Raw genomic sequence first — 17,389 nt, 5'->3', positions numbered from 1 at the left:
GGGGGGGGGGGGGGGGGGTGAAATTCTTTCTTTATCCTGCAGACCACTAATGCTTTAGGTGAGGAGGATTTGAGGGTAACAATTTCTTAATTTGTAAATCTAATCAGATTATGGTAATTCTCAAGTTTCATGCAGAGAGGAAAATTGATCCAGTAGCAGTTGTTTTATCCATCAAGTTTTAAGACACCGTACTTACAAAAATAAACATTACTTTTATTTAAGACAGTATTTTCAGCAAAACTAGTCATCTCTGTTTCCATAAATGGGTCCAGGTAGAATACTGCTACTCTTCTGGGTTTTGCTGAAACCATGAAACACACGGCCTTTGAAGGTCAGTTTCAGATTTGAGCCTTGAAATGATTGCTTTTAAGGGCTGGATGGTACACAGTATTGCTTTTCATACTGGACTGTCACTGTGATATGTCAACTTTAATTCAATTGCCATGCTCGTTTAATAAGAACCTTTCACTATGAAGATGTGATGTCAATACAATTAGCCATCTTCCTAGGATTTCTCGCTTAAATGTATAATCCACATTACCCACTTTGTATTAAAACATCTGTTCCTGAGTAGGAATGCAAGCATTTGCTTTTCTTTGCTGGCTTAAAAATAATTTAAAAACATAACCCAGATAACTTTTTGGATGAATTCAGATAAGAACAGGGGAAAGACAAAGAAGCATGGTTAAATGAGTTGTTCCAGGGCATTCTTGTGTCTTTACAGAACCTCCCTTTGTTCCTGGCAGGCATTTTTGTCTACATGCCCTGTCTGCTTTTTAAACTCTTTAAAAGTCAGACCTATATAGAATATATCAGCTTGACTTTATGTAAATGAGATATAATTAAGAAATGATGGACATTACACAAAACTGAACACTTTTTTCTTCTCCTGCAACACATGATTATTTTGTTTGTTTTTGACTACAACAATAAAACCTAATCTGCATTCAACCCTGTGTTAGGTATGAGTGAAGAGAAAGCCTTTTTATCAGTTTGAAATATACTGTAAGCAGTTGACTCAGAAAGCGGCAGCATAAATCTTTGTAGGCCCTAAAAGTTTTACAACAGTTGCTATGCTACTCAGGTAAGCATTTGTATGTGGGTATTTTTCCAAGGAAGTTTCATTGTTAATGTATTTTTAAAATTGCACTGGCCACAAAGATCCTAATGAAATGACAAGCTATAGTTTTTTAGAGATAAGTAACTATTGTGAAATTATAAGCAGTTTAGATAGTATTATTCCAAATAGTAAAGGAAGTCAGCTTTTTTTTTTCCTAAAAAAAAAGTAAAACATGATAATAAATGCATGAAATATTTAAGGTAGCCATAATAGAATACAAAATGCTAAAATATTGATTTTTCAAAAGTAACACTGGAGAAGTCAATAAGGAAACTTAAATTTGCAGCCGAACTTGCCGTCTGGAGCTTATAACACTGATTCATGCGACTATAACTTTGAACTCATGGGCTGTCAGTTGCTTTTCAATAATAAAAGTAGGAATATATTTGTTTTTCAGTTATTCTTTCATACGAAATTTGTTTTTATGGTCTGTACTCTCCAGGATTTGTGTGATATTTGTTTGGTTACTTATGTGATTCATAACAGCAAAATCTCAGTTTGGCTTTGTTTTGGGGAGAGAAAAATCTCTGCTATGATGCTAAATACCTGACATAAAGAATAAGCTTCACAAGGGCAAGGATGTTCGTCTGTTTCGTTCACAGTATCCACCTCACAGGTTTTTAAATAAATGTTTGTCAAGTGATTTAATGGATGTAGTATAGTATTGGCCTTTATTTTCTCCTATGAGAGATAAAAAGTTGAAAAGTTATCACAGCATGTATTAGTTTTCTAGGCTGTCTAAACAAAGTACCATAGACTGAGTGGCTTAAACAACAGAAATTTATTTTCTCACCATTTTGGATGCTAGAAGTTTGAGATCAAGGTGTCTGCAGGTTTGGTTTCCTCTGAGGCCTCTCTTTTCAGCTTGCAGATGGCTATCCTCACATGGTCTTTTCTCTGTACCATGTCTGTGTCCAAATTTCCTCTTCTTATAAGGACACCAGTTATATTCAATTAATTATCTTTTTAAAGACAGTATCTCCAAATACAGGCACATTCTGAGGTGCTAAGGGGTGAGACTTAAAAATAGGAATATTGGATGGACACAATTCAGCCCATAACATAGCATGTATCTGTATTTATTTGAATGTTTTCTGTATCAATTCTCTCAGCATGGACTTATTTCTTTATGATTTTTAGGATCACACAGCTTCTGTTCATAAACTAGATATGCTTTTCTAGGAGATTTGAATTTTGAGGGTAAACTTGTATGTACCCTCAGGAAGAAAAATATATAAATATATATATGTATACACACACACACACATATATATATCAAGGTAGAATTATTTTAGTTGTGCCATAGGACAGTGTTTCCCAAAACTCATGGATAGTCTAAAACAGCAGCAAAGATTTAAAGGAAAAAAAAAAATAGAGCTCAGCCTCATGTTAGACTTACTAAGTAGTGTATTATATTTTTAAAGCTCTCAAGATAATTCTGCTGAAGCTGTATTGGTCCCTCTTGTATCTGACAATAACACAGAATTTTTAAATTTAAAAGCTGGAAAGAAACTCGAAGGTCACTGAGTTAAGCTGCCAGGTTTAAAGTGGAGGAAAGTGAGGCACAGAGAATTTACAGCATTTGACCAAATTCTCTTGCCTAAATGTGGGGAGCTCCAGGATTCCAGTCCTTGACTCCTGATCAGAGTTCTTCCTTCATATCATGTTGTCATTCAGAGTAACTTTCACCGCAGAATTTAAAAGACTTCATTTTGTATAGGATCCTTAGCACATGGACATTTTAGGAATGCATTGTTTGACAGGACATCTCATTGCATAGAGATTTCAGATCCCTCTTCTACTCTTCCATAATCTGTTAGCACAAAGTGATGCACCTGAAAGGGTGTAGGCTAGCGCTGGACAGTCACCCGGGTTATCACTACTGCCCTGCAGGTAACAGTGGAAAGCTTTTCTCCGGCTTACTGAAGTAAGGGTTTTCATTTAGTTATTTATATTACAGAACACCAAGAAACTCCACTTTTCATTACTGTCCATTTTCAGCCACTAAATCGTCTTAGGACAGCTCATAACTTATAAGTATCCATTTTTATGGGGAATAAAAGAAATAGGAAGTAGGGAATATGAGAATCCATTTTAAGTCGAGGCATTTTTTGCATATTCTAATTAGCTTAACAGCCCAATCATAAGCATTTTTAAATATCAAAGATATTGTTAGAAATTTCTAGATACCAAATATGGGAGAAAAAGCTACTAGTCTGTACTGAATAGTGGCATTTTGTTAGAGGAAAAATAAAAAACTTAAAAAATACAAGAGGATATTTTTCCTCTAGCTTATTTTTGTTCTGTTGCTCCCTCTGCTCTCTCTGAGAATCCCTTTGCTAGAAAAACGGAACTTTGAAAATGAACAACTTGGTTGTTCCTTGAAACAGTGGGTGGGGTGACAGTCATGAGAAGGCCCTTAAATAGAAGCACCACTTCCTGTGTCCTGTCCAGGGATTGATTCTCTGAATCCAGAGAAAGTGTTTTGATACTCCCTTCCTGTTTTTCTGGGTGGGGACTGGTACGGTATGGGGCCAGGGACGGGGGTGGCATGTTTTTAAATTTATCTTATTTTAATTTAAATACTTAAAAGTTTGAAGGTTTATAAAACCAACCAATCAATAGATTCAGTAACATGACAAGGTGCTTTTCTCCCAAGCTTTAGCATTTTAGGGGATTGATAGGCTGATGCTTCATTAGACCCAAGGTGCACATATTTTGTTTGTCCAATGTTATAGGCTTATTTTATTTTGCTTTCTTTTGTATTTTTTTTTAAATTTTACTTCAGCAATGTTGATTTTACTTATAAATTTTTATTGTTTCAAAAGGAATGCTCTATTCAGGAGGTCTCCCACAGACCTGAAAGCAAAATAAGTCAATTCATTCTTGGGTTATTGTTACTGACTTAGGCTCTTGGGTCCCAAAGTCATAGAAATGAACAATGCACCTTTAGTAGTAAAGCAAGAAACACTTTATTAAAAGATGAGGTAGACTTATGCATCAGGGAGTAGCTACAGGAAAGCTAGCCCCCCAAGAGGACTGTTCAAGGTCCTTTATAGGTGAAGGTGTTAAAGGGTGCAGGCCAGCATCATCATTGTGCACCTCTGGGTGGTTCATTGTGTTTTTCAAGATTGCATCATGGGTGCATGCTCAGGGCTTTGGTCCCTGCACCTATTCAGTAGGTACAAGATGATGGCATTGAAGGTCCTCTAGCAGTCACCTTGAAGCTTTGTGTGCATTTGGGAATTCCTGAAGGGGTCTTAAAGTTAATCTGTAACTTAATTTTTACAATTATAGGAAACAAGCCTTGGGGAGGGGTTTTGCAACTCAGTGATATCTGTTCCCCTCTTACGTCAGCTTATTTTGTCAGGGTAAGCGATGAGATAATCATGCCCTGGGGAGTCTCATGACTGAGGAGCAGAAAAGTAACAAAGTGTCCTCTGCAGGGAAAATGGAGTCAGTTTGGTTTACAGACCTAGCCCTATTCTGTCTCATTATGGTCTAATTGGAAGTAGCCTAAATAATAATTTTATATCATGCTTAAAATATACACCTGCACTCTGAAACTTTGACAAATAATATATACTTTTTGTATTAACATTCTAGAAATCATTTACTTTCTGTGTTCAGATTGTGAAGCTTCCCGTTTGTTTTATATCATCACAGTCATGAGTAATAATCAGTTATTCTTTGGGTGTTACTGACATTAGTTTTCACTTTATAAATATATATATATAGGCTTATATTTTTTAAAATTGCAAAATATTTGCATTAACCTTTTCACATAAATGTAATCAATATTAAAACTGGTTAAATAAAAAATGAAAACCTTTATTAGATTATTGCTTATTTATATTCATAATGTAGTTAACAACCATCATAGTACTTTCTATTAAAACAATTTTGCGTTTCTTGGACAATTAGAAAAAACACTGTGTAAATAAAAACATATTAGATTTAGTTTCTACTCTTGAAATTTTTACCATCTAATCAGTAGAGCAAAAAACACCATAAAATAATTGGAAAACATCATAGTCTTAATGTGTTCGCCATATATTTGACGTTATTGAAATTAGGTTTTTAAAATGAGTGAAGTTATTGTTCATAATGTTGGCCTAAGGCTGCCACATTCATTTCTGCCAATTGTGTTCTGTTAAAATGTCTCCCAGTGGGCAAGGGGGCTCTGCACCCATAAGCTATGAGCCCAGCAGGGGCTGTGCCTATCCAGAGGGGGATGCTCCTTTTTCTAGTTTCAGAGCAGCTTCTGCTTTTAAAGCCAGGTGCCCACAGAAGGAGTCTCTTTCAAATTGACACAATTGAGATATATGGGACAATGATGGCCTCATTATTATGGAAGTTTTCATGGATGAATTGGATTTTTTAAAAGTCCTTTATATTGGGGCTGGCCCAGGTGGCGCACTGGATAGTGCGCCGCTTGGGAAGCGCGGCGGCGCTCCCGCCCGAGGGTTCGGATCCCACATGCAGACCGGTTCCCGCTCACTGGCTGAGCGAGGCGTGGGAGGAACACCGAGGGTTGCGATCCCGTTGCCGGTCCCGGTCCAGTGCGGGGGCAACACTGAGGGTTGCGATCCGTTGCTGGACACGGAAAAAGACAAAAAGGAAAAAAAAAAAAAGTTTCTGGGGACTTCATTTTTAATTGCTGCACACTATTCTATTTACCAAGTACAGTATAATGTAAAGTACAGTAATGTAAATTTAGATTTTCCCCCAGCTTTTTGTCACAATAAATTTTGTTTAATGAACATCAGCCAACATAAATGTTTTTATTCTATACTCTGTTTATTTGAGTAAATGTCTTTATCTGAATTAGTACATGTGTTGATGCATTTATTTTGCCTATTTTGATTTCAGTTTTGATCTGCCACTTCCTACCCTTAGTCTACCTTAAAAATTGGGTGGGGGATTTTAATGAGTTTTAAAAGTTCTATTTATATAAAGGGTATTAACACTTCCCACTATTATTGAAATTATTGTCTTTGTTGCTTGCCCTTTAGTATTATGATGTGTTTTAATCCATTCCCCTATACACGGGCATTTAGGTGGCTTCCCGTTTTTCTCTTTCTTGAAAAATGCTGCAGTAAGTATCATTGCACATATTTTCATGTGCACAAAAAAAGGGACTTAAGACATGTAAATCCCAGTGCACATCAGTTACAATAGCTGACGTGGTTGTGCCCTTTTGCACTTATCCTGTAGGCAGAGCAGAGGAATTGCAATTTACTCACATCCTCAGTAATTCTTTTTGCAATTTTTGCCAGACTCATGTACGTAAAAGAGTATCTCCTTTTTTGTATGTGAATTAATATCTCATTTTGTTCTGCATTTCTCTGATAAAAAATACATTTTAGCATTTTTTCATGTGTTCATTGACCATTAAATTTTCTTGTCTGGAATTTGCCCATTTTTTCTATTCAGGGTCTTTTTTGTTTTGTTTTTTGTATATTCTGGATAGTAATCTTGTGACAGTTATATAGTTTGTCAAGGTGCTTTCTCAGTGTCTCTCTTGTCTCTTAATCCTGTTTGTTAGGTCTTTTATATTAAAAAAATATATATTGTAGGCAAATTTATCAAGCTCATCTTTTATGGTTTAAGCATTTTGTTATATTGATTAACAAGATCTTCTCCCAATGTCAAAGGATTTTCACCTATAGTTTGTTTTTGTTCTTTTTTTTTTTTTTTTTTTTTTTTTTTTTTTTCGTGACCGGTAAGGGGATCGCAACCCTTGGTGTGGTGTTGCCCGCACCGCGCTCAGCCAGTGAGCACACCGGCCATTCCTATATAGGATCCGAACCCACGGTGGGAGCGTCACTGCGCTCCCAGCACTGCAATTTTTTTTTTTTTGTCTTTTTCGTGACCGGTAAGGGGATCGCAACCCTTGGTGTGGTGTTGCCCGCACCGCGCTCAGCCAGTGAGCACACCGGCCATTCCTATATAGGATCCGAACCCACGGTGGGAGCGTCACTGCGCTCCCAGCACTGCACTCTCCCAAGTGTGCCATGGGTTCGGCCCTTCTTGTTCTTGTTCTTATAGGTTAATCCATGTACATTAAATTTTTAATTCATCAGACACTAATTTGCATAACTACTAGATGATTTTCCATTTTGAGGAAATTAAAAAGTTGAAAACAAAAGAAAAATTTGATAAGTTGTATTATAGTTTCCATTGTAAGTTCATAATTAAACCATGGAGATATTTTCAGTTTTTTATATGAGCAAAAGATATCCACATCCACCATGGTTTGTGGTAATGAAAATTATTGTCTTCCTCATTGATTTAACAGAAAATCTGTCACAGTTCATCTCCAAGAAGTCTTTGCAAAGTAGCGACTTCTAACTTGGGTTGAATACAATTTCACTTCCCATGCATTTTCAGCCCTGGTCTCCGTGCATAAGTTCAGAAGGAATAGATTGTCATTTTTAAAACAGTTAACATAGGATTCATTTTACTTTCAGCAATTCACAGAAGCTGTGAGTCCTTCAGTGTTACCCCCTTCAGCTTTGCCACTGGACCTGCTTAATAACGCTGTTACTGCCTTTAGTACCTTGGAAGATCTTATTCGGTATCTTGAACCAGATAGATGGCAGTTGGACATAGAAGATCTATATAGGCCAACTTGGCAACTTCTTGGCAAGGCTTTTGTTTTTGGAAGAAAATCCAGAGGTAAGCTCCCTCTTCAGATTAGAATCTCATTTACTTTTTTTAGCAGCTATTGTTTCAGATTCTTTTGCCACAGCTTCTAAAGGGTAGAGCTTAAAATTCTTCAGTGATGTATTCAAATAATCCATTTTCTTATTATTTGAGCATATTTATATGTTAAATAAGAATACATACAGAAGTAGGCACTTAATTAAATTACAACTCAGTGGGTTTGGAAAAATATTATTTTAAGTTTTCCATTCCATTTCACAAGAATCATTGCTTACTCAAAATTAATATTTGAAGTATATTGAATCCGTGGTTTAAGAGAAAGTATCATAGCTGCAAAAGCAGTTTTGAAGCTAGAAAAGGGGGATACTCTATAAAAACCTCTTTAACATGTCTCCTATGGGTCAGTTATATCAATTTCCATTTCCTAAGTCTGAAAACTTTTAAATAATATGAACAATAGAAATGGCCCAACATAAAATAGAATTAATAGTATCCAATGTAGGATTCGTAACAAGAAAACAATGATGGAAAGGAACATGTACAGGATAATTTTTCTTTATATAAATTTGCTTTTGAAATGATCACTTTGGTCCATATGGGCATATCTTCCTTAAAGCGATGACAATTAAACCTAATTCCACATGGTCAAGTAATTGGAAATAATGTTAAATGAGTTTTTTATATTGTTGGCTAATTTTCCTAGTAATATTAGAAATGGAAAATGTCCACATCAGACACAAATTAAAATGTAATAGAAATAACTGGATAATTATAAGGCACCCAAAAAATCTGTTTCAGTCTGTCAGAACACTGAAATCTATCCAGGGTCACTTTAGACAAAGGAATGAAGATCTGGAAAATTTATGTGGAAGCAACAGTGTTTAGTTAATTTGAGCCATTCACAAAGGCAGATTACACCAGAATTTTTCTTTTAAATCTTGTCAGAAAGAAACCTGATTCCTGCCCTTTCTCTTGCTAAGATCTGCAGCTCTTGGACCATGAGCTTTAATCACAGCAGGTCATGTTCAGACTTGCCCAACCCTGGTATTTTGCTGTGCCAACAGATGTGGTTTCCTTTTGGTGATATTTGAAATTGGTGTCCAAGTGCATGGGCAGATGCTGAAAGCTGTTACATATTTATAAAATTTGATCTGGATGAGTAACTTAATGAATAACTTAGGACCACTTCCTATCCCTCCCACTTAGGAACAGGAAGATGAAGATCTGCAAGACTAGCTGAAACACCCATGAATAGAGCCCTTGTTAGCAAATTTGAAGTAGATTATCGTGTTGATCTGTAAGAAGCAGGAGGAGTGAAACGGTTCTAAGCTCAGATCTAGCTTTTTGACCGCTGATTTCTGGATTCGAGCCTAAAACCCTCCCTTCAGCCATGCCTTGATGCCTGAATCTCTGTGCCTGGTGCTCAGAAGAAGATTCGGCCAGAGGCTAGCATGTATTTAAAAGCACCCCAACACTGAACCAGATCTTTCAGATATTCATTTAACACTTTCAAAATTGAAGCCCTTTGCAGTTTGCCAAAACTATTAACTTTTTAAGCATGCAGTAAGTGTGAGAAAAGCAGTGTATATTTTTGGAACCTTACATAAACTGAAATGCAGGTGTGGGATAACATCTATATAGACAAAGCCAACTCCCCTCTGGAGAATTTTTCTACAAAGGAACAAAAAGTAAAACTTTTAAAAGCTTCTAATTAGACATCAAAGTAGAGTTGCCACAGAGTAAACATATCAGCGTTACCACATTCGTCTTAGAAAGACCACCCTCAGATTGTATTACAGTAATAGAAAATCCTTTGACTGAATATCTTAAAAAAATGAAATAACAAAGTGAAAATTTGTTGTCAGTATTATCCTTTCTAGTAAAACTTATAAGACTGATAAAATGTGCATTAGAAATAATGATTTTGACTGGTTATGTGCTCAAAATCTTTATTCTATAGAAAAACAAACTAATGCATGTATTGTCTTAGGAGGTAATTATGAACAGGAAAAACGCTAAGTTTTATTTTACAAATATTTTGCAGAGGGAAACTTCCTCAATGCTGTAGTTAAGCTATAAAAAAACTATGCCTTGGGGCATGATCTTTCTCTTTCTTTTTTTTTTTTTCTTAGAAGTTCTGCACAATGTTTGGAGAATTTATGACATGAGATTATAGTCACGTGACTTATTTTAAAGAAGCTTATATGAATTTGAAGCTTTAAGAATAGGAAGCATAAATTTCAAATATGACATGCCAAATTTAAAATGTTTAATTGTATTTTTAGCCCACTGTGGACTTCATTAATGTTTTTCTGTTTCTTTTCTTTCCCTTTCTTCCTCTAGTTCAGAGTTTCATTCATATCTTGCTACTGCAGAAAAAAAGAAATACCATATTTTCTAAGTCAAGCTTAACTAACACTTAAAAAGGGCTTTTGACTTTTGTGTCAAACGTGATAAATGAGTGGAAGCTAGGTTGAAAGTGTGTTTAAATTTTCACATTGTAGCAGGTATCATAACTTAGTTCATGTGGGAAATCTATCTAACCTTTTATTGTGGTTAAGTAAACATTTTAAAGGGAACATATACAGTTTCATTTTCTACTCTCATGAAATAGGGTGTTTAAAACTATTTGAGGTAGGTGGATATCCTTTGAAAGCTAAGAGCTTCATTCACATTCTAAAGAAGTATAAATCTCAAATAAGCTTTGAAAATTTTGGCAACTGGCTTTTGGGTTTGTGCCTGTTTTTAAGTTTTCTCCCTCATTGCCCAGATTAACTTCTAGTGAAAAGATTCAAATAAGCTTATATGTATAGCTTTAACAACAAAAGAGAAAAGTATAAATACCCTATTAGTTCAGCAAAATCCAATCAGATAAAATATCTGACATCATTTAACCTAAAGGATCACATTAATTTTGTTAGGGATAAGTTGGTCTTTTCAAGGGACTTGAAAGAATGAACTCATTTGCTCTTAAATATTTAAAAGCTTTACTTTCACAGGATCATTTTCAGATGAAAAAGAAATATTTAAATACTCAAATGAAAGAATGATTTCCTATTGATTTGGCAAAATAATTTTTTAGCTGAATAAGGTGTTGAAATAGACCCATTGAATAAGCATTTCCTTGGTGATTTTCTATACTTGACCTAGGTTTTAGTTAATCATGGTTTGCATATGTTCATATTAATTTCAAATACGTATGCATAACTTTATAATATATTTCTTAAAAATACTTTAATTGACTCCCTTTGACAACTTAGAAAAACTTGATTACATATATAATAAAGCCAGGAAAACAAGCATTTGACTCTTAATTGCCTTGTCATTTTAAAGTTATTTAAAAAATTAGCACTTATGTTTTAAGATTGGATTATTATTTGAAGCCATCTTTAACCAGAAAATAGCTTTTCTTTTATTTCAGTTCATATTTATAATATATCTGATATTAGTGAAAAGATATCCAACTAGATATATTTTGGATAATATTGCTAAATTTCAAAAAACTTTTATTTTGGGGGGGAAAAAAAAACCTGCAGGAGGATATGTTACCTGAAACTCACCAATTTAACTGGAATTGCTTTATTTAAATATTTCTAGAGAAAAAATTGTCAGAACTATAAAGCAGAAATTAAAATTTTATTAGAGATGTTTATCAATTATTATGTAAAAATTCATGTTATATGTGACATGTTATTTTGATATAATTTTCCCAAGGCAGCATCATTTGGTAGGTAAAAAGTATAGTTTTTTGAAGCTTTACTACAACAATCTGATGAAAGGATGTTTTGTTTGGTCATCACAAGTAGGTATTTTTTTAAAGAAAGAAAACACAACATAGTTAACCAACTTGCTAAAAAGAATAGAGACAATGGTTATAAGTTGGACATTTCTTCCATCCTCTAGAAGGCAAGGATAGAAATTTGAAGGAGTCCAGTTAGTCTAAATTACAAAGACCATAAATTACTGAATCCATTTGAAGCAGTGTTTTTCAACAACTTCTTTTCCTTTAAAATGTATTATTTTTTTCACTCATGGTTCATTCAGCTGTCTTCAAAAATACATTTTCTTCATACCCTTTTTATATTTTCTGATTCTTATCGTCATAAAGATTATAGAAAGTTCTACTGACAGGTTTCAATAAGTTGTTCTTCATTCATTGTATGAGCATGTAATTCTTTTAAAACTCTTTTGTTTTTTAATCAAAGCATTCATCATTTTACATTCTCTTCCTTCCTCCAAGGCTCTCCTTGTCTACTTTTTACTAGGGTTAAAAGGTGTAGCCCCTTTTTCTCTATAAAGTTTCCTATTTATAGTTCTCAACTGTTTGGTTGGCTCTGTTCTTAATACTGCACAATGGCATCTCTTTATTAGTCACTAAGTCATAATGAAGCTTTGTTTGCTATGAAATAGTCCAATTTGTGAGCTGTATAGCCCTAAAACCTAGTGAAAATAAGAAGGGATATTGTTAAGGTTATTGTTCATGAAATAACTCGATTTCTTTACAAAAAAAAAAAAAAAAGCTTAGTGAAATACATTCAGGCTCAAAGCATGAACATCTCTTTTTCTTTGCTTTCTTTTATGCCATGTAGTGGTGGATCTGAACCTTCTAAAAGAGGAGGTAAGATTATACAGCTGCACACCTCGTAACTTCTCAGTATCCATAAGGGAAGAACTAAAGAGAACCGATACCATTTTCTGGCCAGGTTGTCTCCTGGTTAAACGCTGTGGTGGAAACTGTGCCTGTTGTCTCCACAATTGCAATGAATGTCAATGTGTCCCAAGCAAAGTTACTAAAAAATACCATGAGGTAGGTATATCATTTTCTTTTTGGTTTCCTATGGGTATTTTGTGTGTCACAACAAAACGGTGAATCTGAAGTGGATTTATGTTTGCAGAGGAGATGTAGCATTCATGGGGGAAAAAAAGGTTTATAAATAGTTTGTTTTTACTTTTAAAAATTAGAACCTTTAATTAAAAAACCCAGACATTACAGATTCTGAAAGCTTATTCTCTGGTAATAGGTCATGGGGTGGTCAGTGAAGTTTTTACTACTCATACAAAATAGGAAATGTGCTCTCCTGAGGATAAAAGATGGGCGAAGCTTTTTAGCTTTTAAATTTTTTAAAATATAAAGAGAAAATATTTTGAAGATAAGCTTGTGTATAAACCATTGTCTGCTCTGGAAAAGGAGAATTTCAATATTTGTATTTCTCTTTGAGACAATATGGGAGCATAAATCCTAAGAGAGCATATTCATCATTATATCAATCTTTTTGTTATTCCTATTGCCCCAAAGAACATGTTAAACTTTTTTATGAATTTTCACTCTTTTATCCCTTTATTCTCTGGAATTAAGGAAAATAAAATGTTAAATGTTAGTATTTATTGTTTGTTAGAACGTTAAAATTTATACATTCAAAATATTCATTAGTGCTGGAATCTGTTCAATTATATCCCACTTTCTCCTCTAGTAGCATCATGCAGCATGCATCTTGCAGAAAGCAGTCCCTTCTTGATGGGTCAACCTTAATTTCTACACAATGTTTACATTACACCAAGCCAAAATCTGTCCTACTGTCTTCATTTCAGTATGACTTCATTTCATTACTTTTATTTTTTTTCGACTAAGTGAAATAATAATACAGAATAAATACCTACTTAATAAATAAAATGATTTTTCATCTCCATAAAGACTTTAGAAAAACCCTTACTGAAGTGAAACCCTCCATCTAGGATGGAAATAGGGTCCCTATCTTCTGGGATTTAGTGTTTCTTTTCCCCACTTTATCAGCTGCCAACCTGATATTGGTAAAGTGCAAGAAAATCATGTTATATGAAGTGCGGTTTAAGAAACCATGGCTGTTTAGATTACCTAACACATGAGGGTTTCCCTGGAGTCTTTATGCCTATGAAAATTCATTTTGTTTGTTAAGTAGATATTTATTCTGTATTACTATTTTATTTAGTGGGAAAAACTTAAAGTAGTGAAATTAAGTCAGAGAGCAGATTTTGGCTTGGCATACTGTAAATGTTTTGTAAAAATTAAAGTTGACTCTTCATAAAAGGGATTGCTTACTTATATATGTATGCTTCATGATGCTGCTGGAGGTGAAAGTGGGATATAACTGAGGATATTTCAGCACTAATGAAAATTTGGGGTGTACCAGTTAACTTGTGCCTGTCAGCAGGATACTTAACCTCTCTAAAATAAGTGTAAAATATAATAATCTCTTAGGTTTTTCCTAGCTGTGCTATTCCATGACAATTGCTGGATGGAAGTCTTTTAGAAGGTAACATCTGAAACTAGCAGTCTGTGATTAAAAATAGGACTGCTTATTGTCATTGCTTATGTTCTGCTTTCATTTCCACACTACGTGCTTCTAAAGAGCCCTGAGCTGGGAAGGCAGTCTCTGCTGCAGTTTCAAGAAGTATATGGTCATAAGCACTATGGCTCCTGGCACTCCGGGCAGGTGTGTGTGCAGGCCAGCCTTATTGCTATGCCATGAAATAGGAATCTGGTCAAGAAAAAACCCCTTAATATAGTAGTTCTAAAACAACATTATAATGAAAATGCTTTAAAGGCTAGGCAGATGTTAGAGTTGCTCAGCATACCATAAAAAGCTGTGATGAGAGTGTGGGTTAAACTGGAGTGATCTTTTCCCACCTCCAATCATTTCCTTTTGAAATTTCTAAAGCAGGTACATAGTAAACAAAGTGTGTTTGGGGACCCAACTTAGCCAATAAGTCTTGCGTTTATAACCACTGTATTAAGAGCTATAAAATTCAGAGTTGACAATTTAGCTTTTTAAAGCCAGCCTATCAGATGCTTTATCCATACCTGTTAAGTCAGTCCCCAGGTCAAGCATATCCTTCTCCATCCTATACTTGTAAATTTCTTTTCAAATAACATTAGTTTTAGGATTATCTAAAAGGTGCCACAGAGTATGCAATATCTGTTTTCAAACCTCAGATGAAATTCTTGTTTGAAGCAAGGCTATGGGTAATACCTGCAGACTCAGTGGCTTTCTCCCAGAATGACATGAATCCATTATTCCTCAGTCTTTGGGTGGGGTTGATTATGTATACTTCATATATAGGTACACACATACATACACATACAACAGTGGATGTTTATCTAATAATATCATAATTATCTGATGATTTGTTTCTCACAAATATCTCTAATGTGTGAGTGTGTAGAAATATAATTACACACTTAACTAGTCTATATTTTTCACAAATATTTCTAATAACAATGGTGTCCTAAATTTTTTAAATGCTGTATGGCAAACATTAATTTTTCTATGATAATATTTTTGTTAAATTACCCTATGGAAAAAAGAATATTGGTTTGGCATGATTCGTAATTTCTGACACCTAAATTTTTCTCATTCCTATATCTTGGAAGTCAGTTCTGATTCTAGTACTACTCTTAAATGATGTTATTTTTTAAATGTAACTTAAAATTGATATAAAATGACTATATAATTGAATACTATTAATCTGGACCTAGAGACTTAACTCATTAAAAGAGAAGTCTATCTTGGACTTTAATTCTTTTTGATGATGATGGTTCCAATTTTTAGTCTGAAGATTATTCCACCTCATGGAGAAGGCAGAAACAAAGAGCTGCAAATATAATTTTGAATTATTCTCTCTTTCGGTTTCCTATAGCATTTTTGCTGGGCTTTTTTTTAACCATTGTGAGTATCAAAAATAAGTCTAGAAAATTAAAAGGCTCATAAAATATAAGATAATGTTGTTATTATCATAATGTTATTAATAATAAAATAGTATTTTACCATAGTAATGTTATTAATAAGACTCTTACTGCTTTTGTGTCAATCACCAGCTGTCTTTTTTGGAAGACATATTAGCCAAAGAAACATATTTCCTTAATAATTTCTTTATTTCCCAAATATGAATTTTCAGAAAACTTCACGTTTTCATATAGACGTCACCTGTTCCTTGAAACATTTTTAGTGTCCTACCAGTCCTAGCATAATTAATTCATCCATAGTGCATGTGTAGAACTTTAAAGATATCTCTATTAGAGAACTTTTAGTATTTCAAAATTATTGTTTTTTCATTGTTGTTTCTATGTAATTGAGAGTTAAAGAAAATAAAGATTACATTACAATGTAGTGCTTGAGAACACAAACTCCAAAGCTAGACAGCCCAGGTTTGAATCTAACATTCATTAGCCGTGTGACTTAGAGCAAATTACTTAAACCCCCTGTGCCTCAGTTTCCTCATCTATAAGGTGACTTTCCAACCCTCATATTTTATTGTGAGGATTCAATGAGTTGATATTTACAAAACACTTAGAACAAGGTCTGGCACGTTTCAAGCCCTTAACATACATTAGCGATTCTCTCACTCATCTTTTTTTTTTTTCCTCTGTGCCTAGTCTATTCTTCAATTATTATAAATGATCAGTAAAGATTTAATGAATTTTGCCCAGAGGAAGGAAGGATTTTTTTTTGGCCAAAAGATCTACAGAATATTCTGACAATAGTAACATATTTGTTCCTTTTCTCCATTCTTAATGAACCTAATGACTTTCATCTTGTGTATATCCTTATATATTTTATTTCTCTTTTCATAACACAAAGTATAGTCTTATTTTTCTTACAATAGATCTGTTTGTTTTGGAAAAAAATGTATACCACTTAATTGCCTTATTCTAGTAATGAATCCTATCCCCCAGCACTCTATGGTTCCCAAAATTTTGAGATCATTTTGTTTGCACATGTTGAACAGTGGTACATGAGCACGTGTTCCTTGATAGTTCTTTCTGAGTCTGATCTATTCTCTTTTGCAGTCTCTGGTTTTAACTTTCATCTGGACATTCTTTTTCATGGATTCATAATTTTAATTTGAAATTCTTCTTTAAATTTTGAGATGTATTTCACTTTATTTCTTTTCTGCTGTCATAATTCATGCCCCGAAAACCAGATTTTCCTCTTTAATATTATCTCAGACCTGCTGGTCATTTTCTAAGTCTCCTTTTCTCTTTCAAAGTCAAAACTTTAAAAAGGAATTAAAAAGGAAAACACTAATAATGCCCCCCCACCATGTATTAGAATTTCCTACCCAAGACTTGAAAATTACTAGAAAATTATGAGATTCTTCTGCCACTTGTAAATCTCTACAAGCATCAGCAGGTGAAGACGGGGCTTTTTATTCAGCAAATGCAGGTTAGCATAAACATACAGGGAGAAGCAAGGATTGCAGCCTGGCCTGACTGTTTGGACTGTACATGGTGGCCTCTCTAACCTTTACCTTTCATAGTAATTTTTCTTTCCTTGCTGAATGGGAAAATGCATACAGGCAGAGATAGGAATTGAGATTTTGGTTATGCCAATATTGCAATTTATCTTACTCATTCAACCTCATTCCAGAAACAATTTGTAGCAAGAGTGTGATAAGGAATAGCATCACTATCCTCAGTGTAATTAGTGTTGCCTCCCTAGGTTGTTCAGAAACAGTAAGTCAGTACTGACATAAAATCATAATCAGTAGTCATTGGATTAAGTGTCATATTAAAGTAATATGGTTTTCACAATTTTTATTCTAGAATTGTGAAATGTAATAGGT

General features: G+C 34.3%; 1 protein-coding gene across 3 annotated transcripts in view; it reads left to right on the top strand.

The window, feature by feature from the left end:
* The window catches only part of PDGFC (platelet derived growth factor C), a 242,926-nt gene that overhangs the window by 220,938 nt on the left and 4,599 nt on the right, over window positions 1-17,389 (top strand). For 2 of the 3 annotated variants that reach the window (XM_008573304.1, XM_008573306.1), the window contains 2 exons: window positions 7,594-7,801; window positions 12,379-12,596. In XM_008573304.1, the coding sequence (XP_008571526.1) occupies window positions 7,594-7,801; window positions 12,379-12,596 (426 nt within the window). The remainder of the gene's footprint in view (window positions 1-7,593; window positions 7,802-12,378; window positions 12,597-17,389) is intronic. The other variant, XM_008573305.1, reaches the window with a different exon arrangement.

Source organism: Galeopterus variegatus, unplaced genomic scaffold, assembly GCF_000696425.1.
Source record: "Galeopterus variegatus unplaced genomic scaffold, G_variegatus-3.0.2 Scaffold900, whole genome shotgun sequence".
In the NCBI taxonomy this organism is placed as follows: Eukaryota; Metazoa; Chordata; class Mammalia; order Dermoptera; family Cynocephalidae; genus Galeopterus; species Galeopterus variegatus.
The sequence above is the reverse complement of the archived record's forward strand: the minus strand, read 5'-3'. Positions and strand labels throughout refer to the sequence as shown.